The sequence below is a fragment of the Anser cygnoides genome, chromosome 6 (genome assembly GCF_040182565.1).
Source record: "Anser cygnoides isolate HZ-2024a breed goose chromosome 6, Taihu_goose_T2T_genome, whole genome shotgun sequence".
Classification (NCBI taxonomy): domain Eukaryota; kingdom Metazoa; phylum Chordata; class Aves; order Anseriformes; family Anatidae; genus Anser; species Anser cygnoides.
Window position 1 is genome coordinate 24,875,177 of NC_089878.1, and position 25,939 is coordinate 24,901,115.

General features: G+C 40.4%; 1 protein-coding gene across 6 annotated transcripts in view; it reads left to right on the forward strand.

The window, feature by feature from the left end:
- The window catches only part of RBMS1 (RNA binding motif single stranded interacting protein 1), a 148,340-nt gene that overhangs the window by 63,065 nt on the left and 59,336 nt on the right, over nt 1-25,939 (forward strand). For all 6 annotated transcript variants that reach the window (XM_048072270.2, XM_048072271.2, XM_048072269.2 and 3 more), the window contains exon 2: nt 20,262-20,437. In XM_048072270.2, coding sequence (XP_047928227.1) covers nt 20,262-20,437 — 176 coding nt within the window. The remainder of the gene's footprint in view (nt 1-20,261; nt 20,438-25,939) is intronic.

A 25,939-nucleotide genomic window follows, 5' to 3' on the forward strand; every position in this document is an offset into this window, starting at 1 on the left:
GCTTCCATTCCCAGTTATGATATTCCACAATCCTACAAAGACTAATGCGTGATGGAAATGGTTGAGGAAGTCATTCATTGTTTCAGCATTATGGTGATATTTTAATTGCTATAGTGACAAAATCAGGTTAACTCTTGGACCAGATTTTGTCACATTGCCAACAAACATACTGTTCTTAGATCTGTCACGTGCATGGTGTTGTGGTCTCAGGGAAGTCACCAAGAACTGAGGACTGGCTTAGTCATTATAGGAGGCATTTTGGCTTTTCATGTAACCCTTCTTCTTTACATCTTCTGATCAGTTGATAGGAATTCCCTGTTCTGAAGCTCTTAACCTTTTTGTGCTTTCAGTTTTAACGTTTCACTTGCAACTTTATTGTTGTTTCAGAATTAACATATGGTTTATATTCCTGTATACAAAATGGTGGAATTAACCTATCTGTGTTTTTCATTCTTCAATCAAAAGATGTTTTCTTTTCGGTGTTACACTTCTCTGGTGAACCCCTTCCAAAATTACTGAATCCACAGAGCTGGTTTCCTTTCTCCACCTTCTTCCTCCCCTAAAGTAAGTTCTGTGTTGAGCCATTGTCTAGGGTGATGCTAAAAGTGCCAGGTCAGCCACACCTATAATGTTTATCCAAGGACAGTACAGGGATTAAGGTAGTGACATAAAGTTCAAATTTCATTGTCTTGTCAAAGACCTTTGGATAATCTTAGGTAAACTGTTTAGGTTTGGCTCTTCAAAAGGTATTTGGTAATAGTGGTTTTCCTCCCTCGCACAGATTTTGTTCAGAAATCTACTAAGATACTGAAGTGGGTCAGATATTACTATAAGGCTAAAATGCTTAATGTATATATATGCATACACACCATATATATACATGTCTACGTTTAAGCCTGTTCTTCAAAGCTCAGGATAGAGCGGATTATTCAGAGTGGTAAAACCTCATGTTCAAATTTTGCTCGTCATTGACTCTGTGAGTAGTTCCTTCGGAGTCTGGGGGAACGTTCACATGAATACTCTTCTGGATGTTTCCAGATTAATAACAATGACGGAGTTCATTTTGGCAAGAAACTGGACTGGTAGACCTGTCCACAACTTCAGTATTAGGAAGATGATGTATTTTTGTCAGCAATAGCCTTCCTTTCCAAGCAGAATTTTTGTATGCAGACAACTACGTAGAACAGGAGTAACTCCATGAAGTTTCATGGCCTAGATTTTGCAGGTTTTTTTTTTTTTTTTTCTAGGTAGTTATAGTGCTTTATGGCTTCATCTCTCCTGCTAAATTAACCCCATATTTTTTTCTCCTTTGGGAAGTTCCCCTTTCCAATATTCTGTTGTCCCATTTTAATTTTGAAGTCCAGTTAAATCATGTATACTCAGAGGTTTGGTTTATTCTTTTTAGCAAATGCGATGTGCAGTCTGACTTCAATTTACCATGGCTGTTGTAGCAAACTAATAATGACTTACAAGATTATTAGTGTTAAACATCAACAGTTGCACAGATTGACAAGCTGTAAAGGTAGGACCTGAGTATTCTGGTTAAAAATACAATTTATTGAAATTGCCCACAACGTAGGACAAATCTGAAAGCAGTTGTTCAGGATGATATTTGTGCAGTAAGTAAAGGCAAGTGATTAATTTATCTTAAAATGTTCACTGTTAGCTGTGCAGATACCTGTTCATTACAGTGTTTTAAAGTTAATAATTCAGAGTGTACTTATCGAAAGTATTTTCTTTTATCCGTAATTTTTGATGTACTCAGAGGTAAGATTCCTCAGCTGAATTCTTGTGCCAAGGACAAGAACACAATTAATAAAAGCATGGATGGGTCAGGCTCTGTGCCCAAGTGGAGTAGTTTATTTCTGACTCGTGTTTGGCATGAAAGTATTCATCATCCTTTGCCATAGCACCAGATGTGGTTCAAGTGAAACATCCCCTCCCCTCGCAGAAACAGAGGCTCTTGCACAGGTGCTGCAGTTGTATGTGCCAGCTGTGCTCGTACACGGCTGCACGTGCATCTAACTGTGCTGGTGACTGCTGTAGGCACTGCTTGCTTCACTTCTGCAATTCTAGCTCTAGCTGTTTGTATGTCTGAGCTAGACTATTGTCTGTGCTGCCAGGACCGCCCCATCTTGGCTGTGGAATTCCTCATGTATTTAGAGTGTTGTACTAGCAGTACATCTGGAAGCCTTCCTAGGTGTTATCTAATTCTTGTAATTTTCATTTCAGAATTAACAATGCTCTGTAGTGTCTATGGGTGATTCATTATGCAGGCAGACATTCTCTCCAGCAGCAGTCTGGAGTATTGCTTCCTTTAACTTTTAAGATACACCAAAGACCACCTCCTGCATTTGCTCAGCTTACTGCTGCTAAACATTCATAATTTAACTTAAAAATGAAGTTTTGTGATATAAAAGGAATTATTAATTGTCATGCACTGTGAAGTCACCGACATTTTAATGCTAAAGTCATACTATACTGCTTGAGTTTCAGATATCTGAACAATATTCTTAACCACTTAAACCTACTTTTCTCTTGGAATTAAAAATCTCTTGGAATTAAAAGCTAGTTGCATGAGTTATCATTATAGTTTACAAGTGTGTGTGTGGCTATATATTTAATGTGTGTGTTTATCTCTTGGTTCGAACCAAGAAAGCTTCAAATTAGAAGGCAAAATGAGAAGGAAGTTCAAGTACCATGGAAAAGAGTTAGAAGAGGTCGTCTGTTTGCATTATTCAAATATAAATTCCAGATTTTGAGAAGAACAGGAAATGATAAATAAAACAGGCTTAAGTACAGAAGTTTTTTTGGAAGTGTATGCTCAAGGATTTGGGAAAAGATTGTCATTAAAAAGAAGGGGGGGAGGAGGAAATGTTTTCAGCAGTCATAAAGTATTGGATCTAATAAGTGATAAGCATCTACTAAAACATCTTTCTTTAAAGAACGAAAAAAGACTGACTCAGATTTGTTTCAGATACAGTGATAAGTAAAATCTGTCCCTGAAGCCAGAGCAGCATTGCTGCCTATGGTACGTACACAGGTTTTCACCAAAGTTTTAGCAGCTGGACTTGTACATGCTGCTTTTTGTCATACTTTTAAAGGCTTAATTGCAGAGGTAGGTACCAAATGTATTTTCTGCAGTTACATAGTTTGTGTATGTAAAGCTGAAGCTGGTTTAATTTCTGATTGTTTTACTGCCTAACGCTGTACTGTTACCACTTCCACGAGTCAGCACTGATGGTAAAAGAGGCAGTCTGAACTTCCCTTTTTTTTTTTTCTTTTTTTTTTTCGGTGCGGTCAAGACTGCTGCTTTGGGCCAGCTTAAGCTATTCCTTGAACTAGTCTCAGTTTGTGGTCCCACAGGGACTGGGACCCAGCTGGCTGAAATGCAGTTGGCCAGCAATTGCTGCTGGTGCACGTATTTGGGGCCCCTGAGCCAAACCGAGGGAAAGGTGGTCTCTAAAGCTGAGCTGCTGACAGGGCTAACAAAGTCATCCATGCTTGTTATTTGGTTCTGCATCAAAACCAACTTATCAGAGCAGCAGATCTAGCTAGTGGTGATGAAGCTGTTTGACTTCTTTATACCACCTTTTTCCTTTTCTCTAACTGCAAATCTGAGGTCTTCCAGAAAGTTCAGCTTCTACTTCACAACTCTATTAAAGAGTTGAATTTTCATGTTTAAGACACCTCATCAGTAACATCTGAAAGATTTCAGCTTTTTGTGCTGCTCTTAATCGGCCCGATGGCATGGTCAGAGGTTGGTATGGACAAATCATCCTGAAGGTACAACTGGAAATCTCCTAGGGAGCTCCACCACAGCTTAATGACCTCTGGAAATCTTGCCCTCGTTTTTATGGATGAGTCTTCAGTTTTAATCTTGCTTACCTTTACAAGTTCAAGAGCGTCATCCTATTGAAGGAATCCTGATTTCCCTATTTACAAAAAGAAGGAAGCTACTATTTATAAAATTTGGCTCATGTGCTCAATTCTGTTTACGCTGATTTTTGCAAATTCCTTGCTGTGTTTCATCAAGTCCCATATCCGTTTTGTTCACAGTATTGTGAATTGTCTTAATGTATGGAAGGACTCCTCCCTGTGCAACCTTAATCACTTGCATTTAGGGAAACATTTTTTTTATAATAACTTTGCATAAAGTGGATTAGATTCACTAATTGTTTAGATTCCGTAATACTTTTTAACTACATGTCACGCTTCTCTTTTTTTATGGCTTAAAATTCAAAAGAGTTCACCCACAGACTGGTTTAAATCAGTGTTTGGTAACTTTGTGCTTTAAGGGGACTTCTAAACTCAACTTCTGTGGGCCGTGGAGCTATACATGCTTCCCGAAGTAGCTTTCATCAAACAACTATCTTTAATCTGAAAGCTATTGGTTTTGATACAAACTAGGACAAGTTAACTTTTTCTATGGCATAAGGAGACCTCAAGAATTAGATTATGCCCTGTAAAGTCTAGTAGACATTTGTCCTCTGCAAGAATGTAAAGGCACTGGCCATAAACGAGGGTGCAGCTGGGTGATGCTAAGTGGTTCTCTCAGTAAGAGCCACAGGCAGAGGTATTTGTACCTCCAACCTCGCTCTGCGTTCCTTTGACCCCAAAGTGGGCTGGCTGAGAGCCACGTTATTGCAGTCGTTGCAGAGGCAGAGATTTCCTAATGGAAGCGTGCTGTTAGGGAAGGGACACATCTGAGCATTACATTCATTATTTCACATTCATTATTCTGGGTTACCTTCACTGTGGGTCCAGACCCTTAATGTTAGGTTATGGGAGTACGCGAGAAGTACAAGCAGTACATGAGAAGAATGGAAATATCATTGATCCTTGGAGCAATACTGCTAATACAGAAAATGTGAAGTGTTTTTTTTTTTTTTTTTTTTTTTTTTTAAGGAACATGTTAAAAAGTCAGTTCTCAGTTATTGATGACTGGTTTGTCTGACTGCAGATTTGGTGTGCCCTTGGTTCAGACCTTCCAAACTTGGTTTTAAGTAGGACCTGCTAGAATGCCGTAGAGATGGTCCTGCTAGAGGAGGGCATCATCCCTTCTGGGGCCAGCCGCTCTTGAAAACCATACAGCTGCCATCTCATAATATAGTATTACCAGAGTCTGGAGGACCTAGTCTGGGTGTATGGCTTATAGACTCTGTCTGCACAGTGCTCTTGGCTCTGCGATAGCAGTAGAGAAGCACCCTTGTTTGGATTGGATCTACCCAGTTGAGCTGCCAGCTCTGGCAGAATATTGCACGTGTGGGCCTGGAACAGCGGTGCTTAGGTAGCTGGGCACTGTGATCTTGAGCACTACAAGCTGCAGGAGGCCTTAAGTTAGGTACAGCACCTCATCAGTGTATTAGTGCCATCCTGTGCTTTATTTAACAGATCTTCTGGGAACATGCCGTACTGCAGCAAGCATTGCTGCCGTTGTATGGTTTTGTTGGAAACAGCCTGAATGTGTTGAGGCTGATGCTGAGCAAATGCTACCAAGCCCTGCTTCATCCAAGTTGAATGTGATTAGATAGCGTTTGTACCATACTCGGCGTTGTGTCCTGGAGTATCCTAGTCCCTGTTTGCTCAAACTGTGGTGGAAAATTACTTGGTGACCTCTCCATTAGGAATCCTGGTAATAAAACAAGTGATAGGTGTATTACTGTAACATCCGAAACTATTCTTAAACTAAATACTCTTTTTCCACTCTTGAGCATGGAAATTATGTAGCTGGAGAGAAAAAAAGGTGTGAGAGGGCATAATTGCTAAGTGTCGTGAGGTGCATGAGGCATGCTGATCGTAAAGGTGAGAAGAAAGTGCTTCCCTCTAACTTCTAGGAACCTGAACTGAGCTACAACTGCAAGATACGAATTTAGAGACATTTAGAGAAAAAAATGACTTTTTTTTTTTTCCCCTCAGGAGAAAATTGTCCAGATGTTAACATTTTTGTTATTTCTTATAGCACATAGTTGCAAGAAAACGTGTGATAAAAGCCTTTGGAAGAAAAAGTAGAAAGTGTGTGATGCTGCCTGTCTTAGGTCACCTGAACACTGATCACTGTAGCTGGATTCAGGATCCAGGTAGATGGCATGCACAGATCTGGCTGAAGGCAGATATCACCACCGTACCCGTATACACACCCGCTTCTTAAAGGCCAAGGGGCACTATGCTGATAATAAGGCATAGAAACATCTTCATAGTTTCTTGTTGCTTGTCAAGTTACATCTTCTGCAACTAGTGTTTGCTGATCAGCTGAGGCAGTCATAAGTTGTCTGTAATATCTCCAACATTGTACTCCAACAGCATTTTCTGTAGGAACAGCAGCCTCAGGATAAGTGTTGGTTGGTATCTGTCCAGACCACTCATCGACCAGATGAGCTGTTCCTTGTTTCTGAATTTCCCAGGAGTTAAACATAGTTGATCATGCTCAATTGATTTTAGATTTGTTTTGTGGTGCCTGTCCATAGGTAAATCACTGCGTGCTATGTAGGGGAGAGCTGTGGGAGTCTTTCTGGCCACAACAGACCAGCCTTCTATTCCTGAGGAGCAGAGGAGTGTTCTGTGCATGAATGAGCATATTTTGTCATATGCCTGTAGAAATGGACCATTTATGCCACTAGAATATGTTGCAGTGAACCCTAGGCCAAACACGTTGGGTGTGGTGGGCTTTCCTAAAGCTTTGTAACAATGCAAGGTCATCTTTGAGAAATATCAAAAGGTGACAGATAGCCACTGCCCCCCCCAAATTTAGAAATAGTTGTCGTTGATGCTGAAGTCAAGTCTTTCCACACACAGCTCTTCCTCAGTTCTTGGTTTAAATTGGTTTTTCTTTGGCTGAGTTGAAGTACAATAAAACAAAGCATTGCTTCATCACCTCCCATGAGACTACAACTAGCAGCTTGTCCATCCTGCCGTTGTTAGCACGTGCATGACTGCGGATGTAGTTGCATTGAGGAGAATCGTGGGTGAGTACCACTCCTACATCTCACCACACTGTGGGCAGCACAGCCAGGCGCCTGCACTGCTGCTTGCATGGGGTCTGCAACACCAGCCTTGCAATGGGAAACAATGCAAGAGGGGCGAACATTTTAAGAGCAATGAAGTCCGACTACAGTTCTTTTCTAATGAGATTTGAACTTCCAAGGTTTATTTTAGGAAGCCATATAGAGTCTCAGGAATCATTTAGAAGACTTCAGGAATTTCATTTGCAGCCATGTACGTGCTACACATAACCTCATTAAAATCCAAAGAAAACTGGCACACGTATTGCAGCGTGCAAACCAAGTAGAGTTTGCTCTCTACTATTCTGTAGAGAAGCCTTATGTTGAAAGGTTTGCCAACATCATACATTCGTGCTTTTTGGTCTGTCAGCTTTATACAACATTGAAATTTATAAAGCTTTTGGGCAAATTTGTGCAAATGAAGGTAGAACCCCTGGGTGAAAGCAGGCTGATGTATGTAAATGCAGAAGACTGACAACTCTTTACATAAGAGTCTGATTATTTTAAAAGTTGCTACTGATCTTGCTCTTGTTCTAAAATCAGCTACATTGCTAATTTAGCAATACTTGGCTGCTTCCATTCAGCTAGGGTTTTCTTCCTGTAAGGGAGAATCACACTTTGGAGGTGTGTTCACCCTGACAAAGAATTGCACGCTGAGTGTCAGACATTGTATGTAGACCAGTTGCAGTAGCATGGTCTCAACTATGGTCTTCTTGAATGTCAAAATACTTACCATGGCAAAGTTAGCACAAATTCTTATCATTCCTTACTGTTTCTACTGAAAGTGGCTATCAGCTATCTGCTGATAGTCACCTCAACCTGTGCTGAAGTAATTGTAAAAATATGTTATACTTCCCTTATACATGGCTTCAGAGCAGAGAAGGCAGTGGAGTACCAAATCCTGTGTTGCATTTACTGTGCACTGTTGGTGCTTCTTGAATTACTTGGAACGTCATTAAAATATGGTTACTTTGGTTTTCAAATCAAAGTCAGGTTGCTTTAGAACTCAAATGTTATACAAAGTCAGTTTTGGGGGGAAAAAACCACAACAAGGAGATTTCAAGTACACACAGTCCTGTGCATGCCTGAAGTTAGATTTCTTTTTAGATTTTTACTCCGGTTATATTTTATAGCTGCCATCACAGCTACAAGACACTCATTAGAAACATTACATTCAAAATTTGAGTTCTGAATTCAGGTTTTTAAAACTGTTGGTTACTTATGAAAGGATACCAGTATATGAACTTTGTCACGATTTGAAAAGGAGATGAGTAGAAGGATAAAGTACAGAAGGTTACCATACGTGCCCCTGGTCATCCCTGATGGTATTGCAGACGTAGACTAGCTTATAGCTTTATCTGTCTGGGAGCCTGCTGGAAGAAAGATACTATTGATCTCTGTACCCGTTTTGTTAGATGGATGGGCAGCTTTCAAACATTTGGGGAATAGATAACATGCTGTGGCTAGGGGTAATACAAAAGGGTCTGAAGTCAGTGTTAAAGTGGAATACTTGATCTTCTCCGATGTTTGTGTCAGTGGCTGCTTGCATCCTCAGAGTGCACCACAGCAGCCAAAAGCTACATTCAGTTTTTCAGGAAAAGAAAGGAAATCAAAATTTCCCCCTGAAATAAAAGTCCAGTCAAAAGTCTTTTTTTTGGGGGGTGGGGTGGAGGTGGTCATGGTAGCAAAAAAGGAAACAATTGTTTTACTGAGTACTTCTAAATCCGTATAAAAGTACACTTCTAAATCCGTATAAAAATACTAGGGAAAACTAGCAGTCAACTTTGAAATGTAGAGAATCTTTCATAGTTCTTTTTTCTCTGCTGTATTCTGTTTTTTTTTTTTTTTTTTTTTTTTTAATGTTGACTAAATATACATTAATATCACCAGGACTTTTCTTAATTACATATAATATTAACATAAAATAATTATACCATTTCTGTCTGTGTTTTCCTAGGAGTTATGCCTGAGACTTGCTTTACTACATTACCAGTAATATTGTGTATGTCCTCTTCCAGTCTATTGGTTATAATGAGTTGTATCTGCTGCGTTTTTATCGTATTGCAGAATGTAAGAACCGCAAGGGCACTTTCTGAAATTTCAAAAGTGAGTAACATAAAGATGAAAAGAACTTCCAGCACAGCACAGATGAGTTCTATGGCAAATGTTATAAAGGACTGCGCAAATACTTGCAGTGAAGTAGCCAGGGAGTGCAGTGATGCTCAGAGTCGTGTTCTTCTGATGAGGAGTCATTCGTTGCCATGGACAGGGTGTAGACTTACGCAGGCTTAACTGTAACGTAGCACAGGGACATAAGCTGCTGAGCAACAGAATTGGATCTTCTTGGCATTGGTGTTATGCTAACCTTCATGATGCGCTTGCGTGGTGCTTCTATACTAGCACGTTCTTTGTTGATGACCTCTGAAGTGGTTAGGTCTGAAGACACAATGCATTAGGCAATTTAAAAAGGAACAACATTAGCAAACTGAATATGAAGGATAAAATGTCTCAACTGATCTATACATTAAAGCATAAGCTGTGTATCTCAAGAGAACGTGTTGCTGGGGTTGTCTGGATTCCATCTTGATGACGAAGTGTTACAAAACTGGCTTCTTTTCTAGAGGGCTTTTTCTGACGTGCCACCTTTCCTTCTGCTGGAGCTGCTGGCTGCAGTGAGATGGGCGTTGTCTGCCAGAGAAAGATTAAGATTTAGGAATGTAGAAAAAAGGGCCAGAGCCAGCTGCCTTTACGGTCCCATCTATGTCTTCAAAGAACACAGCAGGAGAAGCAGGAATGGGCTGGGGGCTGTACTGCACAGTGCTACTTATTGAATACTGGCGTAACAGAACGGTGGCCTTGCCAAAAAGAAGGTATGTTTTGTTCTTTAAAACAGCATGGAGGGGAGCACAGTAACAATGATGCCACAGTGCTGGTATGGTATACTGCCCATATGGAACCAGCAGTCGTAAACAAAGGGATTTGAATAAGAATTGACTCCCTCATACATGGTCAGGCACAAGTTCTTCAATTTATTTTTTAACTTCAATAAACAGAAAATGACACAGCGGATCCCATGTCAGCCAAAAGAGCCATCTGTGGTCTAACCCTGTGACAAACAGTATAGCAATAATTCCAATGCCACCAACAGTGTGGAGTTTGCCAAAAAAGCAGATGCTTCTTTTGACATGCATCTTCAATGCCGTTTCTGTCCTGTGATTGCCGTCGATGGAGGGAGGGGGGATAGGCTAGCCAGATGAGCAGAATGCTGAGATTGCAGTTTGGGGGGGAAAAATGAGAATTTGGAAAATAGAAACAAACAATAATAAACAGACACTATAAACAATAAAAAAGTCTGAAATAAAAAACTGCAGTTTATCTGTGTACCTCATGAAGCTTGTGATGCTTTATAAGTAAGAAACAATATTTAAAAGCTTATTACAAACCTTGTATTAATTTAATATAATATGGAAGAGCAGTAAAAAATATTTCAGGAAAGAGCAGATTTTTTTCTGCAGAATTTTTAATTTTCAAAAGAAAACATTTTTTTTCTATAGTCTCCTAAAGAAATAGAGGTTGAGCAGACATACTTTCTACTGTACTGCCAGTAATACCAGTATTCAAGCAGTTCTCTGAATAAGCCTGGGTGAGTATCTCCATGTCCATATTGTACTCCTTTTTTAACGTGATCCTAGGAATCCCATCAGCAACTTCATGAGTTATATGAATGTAGCTGGACTAATCACCAAAATGAGATGGTGGATGGCATCCTTAGTTGTTGAAAATGAGGATGGCTTCAAGAATGTTGCATATTTACTACTACCATTTATGAAACAAAGAACTTAATTACCTATGCCCATAAAAATATACATCTTAACATATCATAAACATAAATACTTGAAAACTCTAAGCTTTGGATTACATTGAATATTGTCCATGGCCCCATTTGTTAGCAGTGGAGGCAAAAGTTCAGAATAGCTAATGACACAAAGGGTGACCAGTATCACAGCTGTGCGGTGATCTGCCGTCTTCTAATGCAGGGGTCTGTCCTCTGAGCAGTAGCAACTGCCTTGTGTGATGCCATCTCACATCCACGGCTTAGTTTTGCAGGATTCACTTAGAGAAATGGTTACCTGCTATACATTGCTGTCTTATTTTCCTGCAAGGGAGCAAGAAAATACCCAGGGTATATCCACATCCTCCAGTTTCCATACATTTAAGTCCCACCTGTTGGTGCCGCTTCTGGTATGCTACTTCTCCCCATTACATACACTCTAAGTACAGTAAAAGGATAATGCATATTTTTTATTTTCAGATTTCAGTGCACTTGTTTCCAGATTTGATGAATAAGAATAATTAATTGCCACCTTCCTTTGGATTTTTGATCATAGTAGATGTCAGGTTGTTTTTAGTTTTTCTTTCTTGAAAAAATGACAGGGGCATTGTATTACCATAGTCAGAGGTATTATCTATTTTGAGGGATCACTATGCCTTCTGATGTTCAGTCCTGTATAGAGTAATTTTACTTATTAAGAAGAGATTAAAAACAGCAAGGTTAGGATGCGCCATGAATTTAAGGGTTGGGAGGAAGAGGAAGTGATGGTATCAGTGATGCTGCTCAGTGTGCTTTTTGCTCTGCTTCTTCCCTTCCCGTGACAGTGCAAGCTAAGATCATGAGTGTATTTGCTTGTGGTCTCCACTCCATTCCATATCTCGCTTTCTGCTACAGAGTCCATTAGAAAGGAAACTGCTGATCAAGACTTTTTTTTTTTTTTCTGTTGAAAAATATCACCTGACGGTGTCAGAGGTCTCAATCAAGATCTATACATATTTACTGCTTCTACCTTATCCAGTAAGCTGGTTATCCTGGCAGTGAAGAAAATTAGATTGTTTTGATGATGTGATCTGTTTTTGACAGATCTTTTCTGTGTGCTTTTTTGTCATTCTGTTATCATCCAGATTCTTGTAAACTGATTGTTTAATAATTTGTTCCAGAATATTTCCGGGAATTGAAGTTTGGCTGACTGCTGTGAAATTCCCTGGGTCCTCCTCTTCCCCTTTAAAAAACAACAACAAAAAAAATTGCAAGACATTTGATGGCTGGCAGAGAAACGGAACTATTTATGGGAGTTCTATATGTGCCAGCTGCAGTTTGACTCATTTTTTTTTTTATTTTTTTTATGTCCTGGGAATTTGACTGCTTTCATGAAGTAGAACAATTGCCTGAAAACTTGTTCTTTTTATTTGATATTAATCTGTTTTGGGCTGACACCTGAAGAGCTTTTAAATTGTGGTAGTGAGTAGGAGTTTCCTGTTACATGAATGTTTAAGCAGAATCATATATCCAGTGAGAAGCGACTGCTGTGACCATCTAGTTTAGGGATTTCTAAACCTCTTAACACTGTGAGCGCTGAAATAGTCGTTTGTCAGAGGCAGATGCTACTTTTCTGCACTTTTTCCCTTAAACCTCTTAGATGCTGCCTTCAGTGTGGTGAGAACGCCTCCACATGCTTGCCTTGGTGGCATTTTATGGGTTCCACTGGAAATCCGGCCCTTTCTGCTGTGTAGGATTTTCCTGCTACCACATGACCCGGTGCAGCGCCTCTCCTTTGGCATAACCTGAGCCATAAACTTACTGAGTCTTGTTGACTTAGCCTGGAAGTTCTGTCGTCTGAGCTGCCCTTGAGGTGCTTGTGAGCTGGATGTGACTTGCAGGCTCTGGACCATCCCCGGTCCAGTCGTACCTCCTGCATGGCACGGGAGTCCATAAGTGAAGTGCTGTTTCAACTGAGGAGTTTCTCCTACCACGGAAATACCTTGACTGGCTGTTTTTTGGTGTGAAGTATGTTGTAGGGTTTTATACCATGCTTGCAATGTCTACCAATAGATGTGTAACGCAAGGGAGAAATGATTTTTGTTAGTTGCATTCAGTGCCATGTGCTGGACTTGCTGCAGTTCAGGGCCTTGAGTAAACCCGTTGGTGTGTGAGTTAAGCCTTTCTACAAAGGGATGTGTTTCCTTCTAATTGCAGCTTGAATCCTCAGCCTGGAACAAAAACTTCAACATAGGCTTGGGATTCAGTACTCTCTTCTGTCTGGATCCTGAGCAAAAGCCTTGGCTGGTTGCACTGGAGGAAGCAAGTCTGTGTTTTTACTAGAGTCAAGAAGGAAGCTGGCAGTGAATTCTTTTGTGTCTATTGCTCAATGAAGGGCTAACCGCAAAAACAGGCACATGTTTTTCTGTCCAGTAGATCTCAGTACCAAGCTCTCTTTCTTAGGTACTTCAGCATCTTGACTTTCTTTCTCTGTTGTTTTAACCTAGGTTGACTGTTGGTTTGCTGCGGCCTGTTCAGGTTTCAGAAGCTAAAACTCAAAATATTTTGCTTTAGATGTATCTACAACGTTGTCATGGCAAGGGCATGGTACCAATATTGTCCAGGGAATCCAGTATAAAACAGAGGGACAAGGATGCTGTGATTCATGATGAGCAAGCAGAAGGGAGAAGTACTAATAGCTTCTGCAAAAGAACAGGGGCTTAGCTAGTTCAGCACTCCCTTCTTTCTCCTTTGTGGTAGGTTTTGTGCTGTGGTGCGGCTAGTTTCTTGTACCCATCACATTCTGTTTGTCTCTGGATGAGGGGAGTCAGTCAGTGGAACGCTTGAAAATCCCCAGTGGGATGAACTTGATAGATGAGATGAGCTCCTTGGAGCTTTGAAGCTTTTCTGTTATCAGTGAGAAGAGCTACCTGAACCAGGAGGAGCTTCTGCATCCCTTGCTTGCTCTGTTGTTGCAACTGCTCCTGCCATCCCCAAATTAGAGCTCCTTTTCTATTAAAAAATAATAAAAAATCATTCTTGGAGAAAAAAAACAATTCGGTAGCATCAGCATGGGTTTTGTCGTATGTTTCAATGTTGCTGTGATTATGCTCCCCTTTTTCAAGTGTCTTCCTAAAATGGAAATGCATAGATCTGGAGCTGTATTTATTTCCTTACTGGTAGGAGATTGCTGTTCTACTGAACCTTAGTATGTGTAATTTAAATACTATTAGTTTCAGCTCCTCTAAAAGTTCAGGAACACAACATTTTGTAACAGGCTGGAATGGTACCTTCTGTTGTTAGTTAGTAATCATTGCTTTCTGCTGAGAACAAATGTAGTCCAGAAAGTTACTGTGAAAGATGTTTTGTCCTCTTAACCATCCTGAGCAAAAGAGCTGTCAGAGGGGAGAGGACTTGGGTTATAAGCAGGACATTCTAGGATTGAAATTGTTAGGAGCCTCTGAACTGTGACTAAGGGTTTATGCTAAACTGTCTCATTTCAGTGCTAATAGAACCATGCTCTATAAACATCTTTTTACAGGGAGGCTAGGAAAAGCATCTATTCACTCTTGCATTTCTGTATTTTAAGGAAAGGCCTCTTAAATTTCTCAGAAAAAAAGCGTATTGGCTGCTTTCCTGGTTTTTACCAAAAGCTTTTCTGGTTCTTAATGGCAAGATAATTTAAATGACTTAGAACGTAATGGACTAGAGAAGAAAGACAATATTAATTTAAAAAGTCAAAGTGAAATTAACTGATTTTACTTTCATAGACATGTTATCCATATATGTATTTTTTGTTTCCTTATGTTTTCTTTCAGTGTGGAAAACACTGTTGTCTGTATTTTAGAAAAATAATTTTCAGAGGACTTGGCTTTAACATAAAGGCAGGCGAGGAACAGGGCATAACCCTCTCTTTATCTGCTAAAGCTCTTCTTAAAACTTATGTGCTAAGGAGTTACATGTGAGGGAGGGGGGTTCCAGTTCTGTGTGACTTTTGAGTACTTGAATCTCAGCCTTTTTGTTGCAGTTCATCTTTAGCGTAGTGCCAGCTGTAGTACTTTTGTCATAATTCTTCCATGCCAAAATAGGGAAGTTTTTGGTGTTTTTTTTCAAGAAACCCAGGGCTGGGTCTCCAGGTGTTCCTGGGTTGTCTATGATGTGTCATAACAGGGAGAGTCTCTGCTTGCTGCCAGCCTCCACCCACGGGGTCCTGCCTCTTCCAACACCTACTTGTTTCTTCTCCGTGTAGCTGGAGCACCAGCAGCCATCTCCACTGCATAAAGGAAGATGGAATAGGCTTGGATCCTGGCTGTGCAAACAGCTCTGTATGATCATGAGACACAATATCAATGGTCTCAGCTTTGTGCAGTAAACCAGCCCTTGCTGGAATCGCCCGGTTGATTCCCACAGCGTCACCGAGACCATGTTCTTCCCCCATTCATAGTGAACGTAAGGTCAGTGGTTTAAAGGAGGAGGGGGGAGGCCCCAGGGCTTTTTCTCCCGAGAAAGTTCTCAATGAGAGTCTGGAGGACAAGGCTCCCGAGAGTCTCTCTACATTTTATATTAGTACAATCTTGAAAATGCTTAGAAAGCAGCTGACTTGCTGCATCTTTGTGACAAGTGCTGACAGAGCGAAGAACAACAGTCAGAGAACCTACCCTAAGGGAGGAGATGGGAATGCAGCAGCAGATCTTCCTTTTCCTACTGGTTGACTCACGTCCATTGAGAATTGGACTTGGAGAGGCCTCCAGAAATTCAGTTTTGCTTGCCATAACATTTCAGACATGATGATGGAAAACATGAAACAAAATAGTGCAGGACACTCAAAATGGCATCCCCGTACAGCTGTCAGTTTGCAGCATACACTAAACGGTCAGTTTAATGATGCCTGGTCTAAGGGGAGTTGATAAAGCAACTGTCTTCATCACAGAACAGTCATTTCTGTTGAACGTTTGGATTTCTTCCTTCAGTTCAGGACATGATTTTATTCCAGACAACCCGTTTCCTAAGCTGCTGAAGTGTGACACTGTTTTGCTTCACCAGATGTGGCATCTTCTGTTTTCCTGAGCCCTAGCTTACATCGTCGGTTTTGAAACTACGGGATGATCCAAGCAGCAGTTCAGGCTAAATTGGATGATTAATGTGTGCTGTAATATATGGCTTGAGTTAGAGTAGATGTGTGAGAACTTACTCTATTGGTAGAAGTCATGGTATTTTTCCCATCAGGAATTTTAGCTGTGCAGAGGAGCTCGTAATTAAATGCTAGCGTGTTGTACAACTTCACAGAGATGCTTTTATAACACTAAGTTAGAGAAGTGAATGGATTGCTACCATAATAATCGTGGTCTGGTTTGGGACAATGGTTATCTGGGTCTGTGTCTTCAGCTTGCTGGAGTTTCCTTGGACTTTTGTAGTCTGAAAGTCACAAGGATCAGTATCGCTCAACTCCTAGGTCAAAGGAATTTCTCAGGGTTGTTCCTTTTTGTTTGGGTTGGGTGGTTTTTTGTGTGAGTTTTTCCTGTTGACAATGAAAAGATTCTTCTCCTTGGCAGACAAAATCCTGCTCTGACTCGTTTCCAGTCCTTAAGCACAACACAGTTTATAAGACAGACAAGAATGGTTCATATAAAGAGTATATTCTCCAGCTGTTTTTCCATACTTACTTGTGATCGTTCCCATTTTGCCTCTACATGCAGGCACAGACACAGGCAGGCGGCTCTCCTTAGTGTGAGGCGCTCCTCAGGGGCTCTTCTGCCATTGAGTGTTTCCCTTTCCTAACCTGTACCTGTGGTTTTCTGCCACTGCGATGGGGCTGTGGTGGGCCAGAGGGGGGTCCTGGAGCTGAGGGTCGGGTGGTGGCAGCTCCGTGCAGCTGGCTCCAGTATTGGGTGGGGAGCTCACGCGACATGTGGTGGAATCCTCAGGCCTTTTTTTGCTCAAATGTTTGTTGAAGATGGTAGGAAGGAAAGTGCTATGGAGAAAGAAAGATCAACAATTGCCTTCGGGAATGAACTCCGAGGAAGAAATGGCAAACCAGCATGGCAGTTGATCCTTGTGAGCAGGAATGTTGTCACAAGAAAATGGTCTGCTCCTTAAGCTTGTTCCTCCTCTGTTCGTGTTCAGTGTTTTAATTTACGATGTAGTGATTAAAAAGAACAATTAATGAATGTGGTTTTGCTCCTATTACATTATTGCAAACTGTTGTGAAGTCCATATGATAAAATCTTAAGAACAGCTTTTGATACAAATTTGCAACAGAGACTACGGTTTGTACAACAAACTTTTTACAAAGCCTGAAATCAGTTTGGAAAAGCTTTCAGTTAATGTTCATGAAAGCTGTTTCCAAACAAACAACCCCAAACTTTGGCCAGGTCTCCGCAGCAAAACATCTTGCCAGCAAGCGCTGTATTAGCCAGGGGTGTGGAAAATAGTCATGCATCCTCACTGACATCGATACATTGGCAAAACCCCAGGCGTGGATGCAGCTGTGCCGGCGGAGAACTTTTATCAGCTTAGCTTATGTCGTTTGGGGAGGTGATGCAACCAGGCCAGCAGAAAAACTCCTCTCTTGGCGCACGCTGCGGGCGTGGGAGGCTCTGCCAGCGCGGCTCCAGCAGCCGGGCTCCGCCAGGGCCGAGCCTCGTGCAGCAGCTGCGGCTGGACAAGGAAAGAAAAGCTGCCCTGAACCAGAGGGACCTCCATCTTCCAGGTTTACCAGTAGCTGATCAGGAGCCGAGCAGAAAGAGTGGTTCCAATTTTAAAATGAGGTTTTAATGTAAAAAATAATAGTAAAAAATGTTTAAGGTGTGTGGTTTTAAGATGTCACTGGCCCTTTGGTAGCTGTCCATGTGTTGCTGGGTTGCTGGGTTTTTCAGGCCGCAGCGTGCCAAACATCTGTGTTTTGCAAAGCTTTTTCAGGCCGGTAAAGGTATGAATTTCTGTGGAAGCAGTCAAAAACCTTCTGTCTGTAAACTTAGGAAGACAACTGTAATCACATTTGCATTCCCATCATATTTGGATGTAACCACTAGCACTAGAGCATCTTCGTGTTTAACTAAAAGTTTAAATTTCTCAGAATGTAGTGTTTATGTTTTACGGGAAGAGAGATTTGGTATTCCTGCTCTCTGTGCTCATTCACTCCTTCACTTTCCTCGCTTGCTTTTGCTGAGCAAGGCAGGACTTCACAAAACTGCTTCTTCATACCATAGAAAACCAAAGACTTTAAGGGCAAACAATTGTAATATGTTATAGCAAAGCCAAACTAAAGATGCCGCAAAACAGAGTAGAGGCTCCTTTTTCTCTAGTAGTAATTACTAGTTAAGGTTATGACTGATATGTGCACGTTCACCTTTATCAAAGCTGCATACAGGTACATACGAGGCAATTGTTCTTTTTGAAACCTTGCACATTGGGTCACTTCATGTCTTGTGAGAACTCTGCTGAAGACTTCTTGAAGGGAAGAGTAGCACTGTGTCAGATCGCATTTGCTCAGTTTGTTATGAAAATGTTTTGAAACTAGTCGCTCTCTCATTCCGCATTGCTTGTAACCCTAAAAATAATTGCCTGGCATTACTGGAAGCAGAGCAGTCTGACAGCCCAACTTGTGCTGCTATAGTTAAAATCCGTCAATGTTTCCATTACAAATTTGGAGGGAGGGTTTAATCTTTTTCCCATTTTAAATCATGCCTGGAAGAAACTCTGGATCAGCTTTTCAACTTGGAGTATAAATACATATTTTTTTAATGTTCCTAAAAATCTTTACTTAAAAAAACCACACAACCAACCAAACAACCCCAAAGCCCTATGACAATGAAATACTGATATTCAGTTCTGAGATTTTAAATTATCTTGAAGATATTTCATTCTTTTTGGTAATTTTCAGTACAATTAAATTAGGCAACAACTTTGTTTCTTCATGTCAGTGTTGATTCTCTAGTGAGCCTGTTCCAGTCTGGTATTGCTGCATAATAAACTTCGCAATATACTGAATTGGAAGATTTCAAAACCTTCCCAGGGAAACACGGAAAAGGAACACGTAATTATCATGAAGTATCTGACAGAATGTGTGCCTGTGTACTTTTTTTCCACTCCTGATTTCATTCTAATTTCCCAAGGTTTTCTCCAAAATGGTTTCACTTTTCTTGTGCATGAAGGCTGTAGTTTCATGAACGTTTCGAGCAGACGCAAACTGTAATCCCCTCCTCTCTGCCTACACGTTCCTGTTCCCTGCCTTGTGACAGCCAAAGCTTTTGCGTAGCATAAAACCACATGTGGTGAACCAGATCAGGGAAGATAATTTTTTGGTTCCAGCTGTGGCTACACAAGTGTTTGTACTAGTCCAAAGAAGAGGGTGGCAGAGGGGCGGGAACAAGTGAGTCTACCCTCATGTTTCAATTTATATTCCAATCTTTTTTTCTTTCCTTTTTTTTTTCCTTCCTCCTTCAGTGCATTTCCTCTGCAGCTTGTAAGGTGGTTCTTTGCTATGAGCTTCTTGAGCTGTGGGGGGATCAGACTTTTGCAGGAAAGCGAACGTATGCAATGATTTTTTTTGTCAGTGAAAAACCTTATTGTCCATGAGACTGGTAAACTCTAGCTATTATAATCAAATATTTTTCTCATACCATACCATAGACCTGTTTTTAGTACTTTCTGTACCATGCCATGCTATACTTTTGTTAAAATAAATGGTTAAGACTGCTCTCCTGCAGGTTTTCTCAGGGTCATTTTAAAGTTCCATTATGGTATGATTTTAAGAACAACTGCATCAGATATCCTGAGGACTATATAAAGTGTTTGTGTACTTACCTCCTTTAGAAACTTGGATTATTTGGAATTATATAGCATCTTTTTCTTGAGATTCTTGAAATAATTCACAAATACTGAGATAAGTGGCAGTAATTCTACTGAGGCATACAATTGAAAGTCTAGTCCTTAAGCTGTCTGTGCTCCCTATATTTTTTTTAACGCATTGTGTGAAGTAGTAAAAGCCAGCAGAGAAACAAAAGAAGTTACTAATTATTTTTATATTTCTGGATAGATTAAGGAAATGTTATCTTCATGTCTGCTGCAATATTCCTTTATGATGCGGAATAGTCATAATGAAATAAACTTAGTTCACACCTGTTAGAACAATATCTTTTACTTCATCTTTGTATCAGATGCCACAATGAAGAGTGATAAAATTCTACGAGTAGTACTCAGCAGAGGTTATATGTAACTTGAATCTGTGTCATGCACTGAGCGTGCTTCAGGTGGTAGTTGGGCATTTGGATGCACCCTGAGTCCTGTCCCAAACACGATGTGAAAGTGGGAGTATTTAAAATACATGAGTAGCTATGTACGGATTTAACACAGTGCTCCAAATGGTCAACAGGCTGCTGTAGACTGAGATAATGTGCATGCTGTGATTGCTGTCTGTAGTTCACTCTAACACGCTTTTTCCTTTGCAGCAGTCCATTGTACCAGCCCACCCAATGGCTCCTCCTAGTCCCAGCACCACCAGCAGTAATAACAACAGTAGTAGCAGCAGCAACTCAGGATGGGATCAATTAAGTAAAACAAACCTTTACATCAGAGCACTGCCTCCAAACACCACTGATCAGGACCTGGTAAAATTATGCCAACCGTAAGTACTATACTTAAATACAGATTAAAAAATTATACCTTAAAAGCTAGTAGTAGGTATGCAAAATGAATGTTTGGGCTATGAGGGAAGAAAAACAAATTTGTAAATAAAATTGTAATTCTGTAGTATGATGGCAAGTTTCAGCTTGCATGGAAATCAGTAGGAACAGAATATGTTTGGCACTTTGAAGAAACAAAGAAAATTTAGATATAGTGGTGGACAGACCAATGTACTGCTTACGCAAAAGCAATGGTCACCTGTACTGCTGTCTGATGCTGTTGATATGACAGGTAAATGAAAATTAACACCTGAATGTGAAACTTGCTATTAAGAACCTGCAATAGAGGTTCTCCTCTGTTTAGTGCTAACATAATCTGCTGATATAAACTCCTCGAGCAATTGTTTTGTATTGCTGTAAATTATAATGTGCATTTGAAATCTTATCCTAGTTTCAGACTAATTTATGTTGGCTGTACATTACTGTACAATTATATTATGATTTAAAGAAGTGGATCTGCACGAGGATACTCAGTGCTTCCGGGAGTTCCAGGTAGACTTGGCTTAGCAGAAGGTTTTCAGGCAATGTTGTTAACATGAGATTTCTGCTTGTGCGAGTTCTTGGGTTTGTTTTCTCATTTTTACAGCAATACGTGCCTTTTAGTTACTTTCAAATATGTGTCAGATGTCTAGAGACTGTGCAATTGCATTGTGTATATAGTGTTTAAAATCATCTTTCTTAAATGTTTTACTGACTTTTTAAAGTACTTAGTAATTCTGAAATGCATAGTGCACATTGTGGATCATTTTGAAGTTAGTGTTTGTGCAATACCACCTTTAAGAAAACATCCCGATCTCTTCTGAACAAATGGAGAATCATTAGGTTTTACATATAACACCACTGTCCGAGATTCTCGAATAGTGTTATCTTCTGTTTAGCAGATATGGGACTAGGGGTATGTAAAAACGCGTCGAAGATCCCAATGCAAGTTAGCAAAATAGCCAGGGAAACTGTCAAAAAAAAATGTCTTGTATACCAGCTTACATTTGTTTTTGAATGCTGAAAAAAAAAATCTGATGCATAATTTATAGAGAAAAATTAAATCTTGTTTCTTTTCCAAACAAAACTTGGACTTTCAGGATAATAGTCGTATCAGTCATCTTACTATTACAATAAAAGCAACTTGCTACGTTATCTTGAAATAAAAAAAATATATTTCTATTTGGTCATTTTGCCAACAGTAAATGAAGTCAATATATTTTATGGAAAAGGGAACGTATTATCAGTCTTTGAAAGGGTTCATTGATAAATTGATTGTTTTTACAGCTTCCCATGTGACGATGACCTCTTGATACTTGAATTTTAGATCCTGTTACAAATCCTTATTTTACAGAAGTAGATTTTTCTTCACCATTTTTATCTCTTGAGATGATGAAGAAACCTTGGCCCACACACTGACATTAGGGTGGAGTTGTGAGGTTATTTTGCACTGGAGCCACCCGGTAACTACTATTTGGGCAGTGGTTACTATAGCTCCTGATCCTCTTTCTGAAGACATTGTGGTGTGCAGTCTTAGATGTCATCAATATGCATGAGCATCCTAGAAGAGACATGTTCGGTACTTTTCTGTAATTAGTCCTTTTCCTCTTGGATAGCCAAAGATGCTCATTTATTTTTAATATTTTTTTTCTGTTCAATATGTAATTCTAGTTGGATTGGCATGAACTTTGCAAGTTAGCAGCTGGCAAGAACTGCAGCCATGCAGTTATTAAATGAATTCTGAAGTGAATTTAAGCACCTGGAAGGTCGTTGCTTTTCTTTCTGTGAAGTATTTTTCTCTTTAATGTCTTGCTTGGGTGGAAAGGAAGTCCTGTCTCAAAATTCGCCATTTCTGCTGAGGAACCAAGTGAGATATCCAGAATTTTTAGGCTTGGGACATCTTTCAAAAATCTGGGTAATCTATTAAGAGCCTTAGACTTCACTGCCAACATAGCCCCTTAGCAACTCTGTTGATGTTTCAGTAAGATAGAAATGACTGCACTCTCTCATTGTTCACAGAAGCTCAGTAATTCATTTTTTTAGACTATGGAAAGTTTCATATGCATTTTTTTTCCTTCCTAAAAATCTGCCTAAACTTCTAGGACATAGAGGACAAGATATTGTTGAAAGCAAACCTGGTAACAGCCCGATACCTCACTGAACAACATTTCTGCTTGAGATACTTAAAATGTCTTAAAAACTTCTTGAAGTAAATAGTCTTTTACATGCATATCACTGAAAAGAGATGCAGATATATTCTGTGGTGTTTGAAATAGATTATATTATTGACAAATTAGGTACATGCTTTTTCAAATTATTATTATGATTGAATTAATACCGCGAAGTTATTCATAGGGAAAAAAAGAAAAGGTTGAGGGTTTAAAAATTAATAAATGTATTTGTGGACTTCATTAATTTATTTTTTTGTTTGTTTTAGCTTAAAAGAACATTTTTGGTTTAGATTTGAACATTTCTTTGCAATATTTTCAGAAAAAGTGTAGAATATTGAACTATCAGATAACAGTAAGAAAGCAAAACTAGTTGTTCACAGTTGATCTGTAAGCTAATGTAACACAAAATAAATGAAGAATGTAATCTTGGACATAGAGGTCACTGAAGAAACTGCTGTTTACTCCAGATCTCTAAAGTGTTTTCTTGAGCTTTTTAAAAATGCCTTAGATGTTACTGGGAGTAATTTTAGCTCCTTTTCCCCATAGGCCTGATCTTGCTGTCCTACGGGAGCGTCCACCTTGGTGCTGAACTAATTACAGAATGGCTAGGAAGGCTGCTGTGTGCGCAGCAGAGGGGGGCTGGCTGGCTAGCAATCAGCCATTGTCAGTGGATGTACAGAAAAGGAACACTGGCTTTGCTTTCTGTCTTTGGTTGTTGTCAAACAAGATGGAAAAACACCTGTGGGCTGAGGAAATAATGATTGAAAAACGTCATTGTCACCACAAATGCCAGAAAGATCCCATCTGCACAGATTTTCCCTCTGATCGTCATGGATTTGTATCATACGCTGTACTGAAAAGTTATTTTCAGTGATGGTTATTGCAGAGAAATCCTATTTCCAATATAATCAACTCAGAATGCGAGGTAGAAAAATCTGCAGAGTTCTTGTGTACATGGGTCTGGCCATACAGTCCTTTGATTTCCTTTAGTCAATACGTTCACTTTAGTTACTGCTCACTACGGCTAGCAGTGCTAATTTTGGCCATGTTTATATTTTGAGTAATTATTTTTGGTGAATCACTAGAGAAACTTCTTATCAAATCATAGAAGCGTTGGGCTCGCTTTCCTGTTGCAGCACAGCTGTGCAGTACTTACCAGCACACCTAACAACTGTTCACCATTTCGGTGGAAACGTGCCCTTGTGGTGAGAGCGCGATTTTGCCAGTATATGGCTCTGCAAATCTACTCTCCACCTTCATCTGTGCGGTTCTTTTTTAGCGCTTTGTCAGGTGAAGCTTTCTCCTTTTTTCCAAGATTAAAAGACCACGTTATAATGTTGTTGTGAAGGCTTACCTGGGAGCAGAGCCGTTTCCAGGCAGCATTACCGGCTTTTGTGCGGGAAATGAAGCCGCCACGTCTCTGAATAGCGCGTTCAAACTCAAGCCTGCTACTCCTGTTAGGCATTGGGAAAACAAATTTCTTCATAGCAGTCACGCCAGGGGCAAAATAAGATAGGTGTTGTGTTTGCTGCAGGAATGTCACGGAGTGTCACAACAGGCCTGGTTGTGAGGGGACGCGGCCTGAGTCACTCCTGTCTGTGACAGGAGCTCACCATTAGGTATGTGAGGGCAGGCAAAGCAAGAGGTGCAATGGCCCTCAGATACATCTTTTCTGTGGGATGCTAGGCAGGAGAAATCAGCTAAATAGAAGGACAAAAGCAGAGGAAAAGAGAAATCGGAGTAAACAGCCTGCAGGGGAAGCCTGCAGGAAGCTGCCTGACCTCAGCAGTGGCCATGGGATGTGGAGCGGTTTCAGCAGCCACTCGTTCTGCTTCCCTCCCTCCAGCTGACTTTGCGGCGCAGTGTCCTTTCCCAACCCGTGAGGTCTGTTGTACTGAGTGAGCCCCTGTCACGCTGTGCTGGTTTTACAGGGTTGCTGGAGCAGTGGTGGCCTCTGCCATGCCTGATGGTACTCCCTTGCCCTGGGGCAGCTCTCAGTACTTGCTTGATGCGCCTCCTTCAGCTGTTTTTGTCTTAGTTTTTTGGTTATGAACACATTGTTTAGGCTTTGCTTGTACATTCCTATTCACTGGCTGTGAGACAGTCATTTCTTGTAACTCATTTCATATCTGCATCTCAAAAAATGTAAGATAAAATTCATTCCATTTATTTCACTGAAATCATTGAGACTTTATATGAATAGGGACTTAAGAGATAGGGTCTTGGGACATTCGGACAGGAGTCTAACGTGCTTTGACTCGTTTTCTGGGTGCTTTCCAGGCTTCCACTAAGTGCTGTGCTTCACTGCATATGACCTTTCTGCCCAAGCCTCATGGTTCCAAAGCCCTGAGCTTTCCACTTTCTTGCTTATGATTTACTTACTGGCCTGCAGCATGGCATCTCTATAGTGCTGCGTTTCTTCAGAGACCTCCTTTTGTGCCATTTACATGATTAAATCAGAATAATGCAGCAGAGCCTTCCTCTGTCTGACAATCCCCAGTCCCAGGGTGAGATTTCAATCTCTGAGGCTGAGCCCAGGTCTTGCCTGTTCAGTTCAGTGTAAATCATCGAGCCAGCCCACCCTTTGGGCTGCTCCCTTCCAGCCTGTTTGCTTGTGCTATGTTGCTTCTATTGAGCTGTCTTTTGTCTATATACTATTTTTGAAATCTGTTTTTTGCTCTGGACAGTTTCACTTAGGCCTTCCCCCTTAAATTATTCCTGGGTGGTTATAATGTGGATATTTAATGGGATTACAATTAGGAAAGCAGCTGTTTTAAGGTAACAAAGTTAGTGATATAATTAGCACGACAGACCATTGTTCTGTGCCAGGACAGTCAGAACGTAAAATCAGAACCTTGTAGTGGTTGCCTTTGCTTTGTGTGCACTGGGAAATCATATACCTTGCTGAGAGACTATTTTAAGAACTCTTTCCTAAATATTCAGCATAATGAACCCAGGCATAAGTAAAACAAATGGCAAGCTAATGGCCGTTTGAAACATTTTAGTCAGGTGTGTTATGTTTTCACAGCATGGGAACTTATTTTTTTTAATAGTTGCATACTGTAATGTTTCCCTGTTTTGGGACAGGAGCACCCAAATGTTGTTTCAGTTCCCTGTTCTTAATAAAATGCTATTTTTTTTATTAAGTTGTGCGACGGCCATTAGCATGTTAACATTTCCACATTGTTTGCTTCTCATGTAACTGTGACCTCTCCTGTGCTGCCATTTCCCATCTCATTCAAATATGCTCAGTGCTGAGAAGTTGTGAACTGGAGCTCAAGCATCTACTGTAGC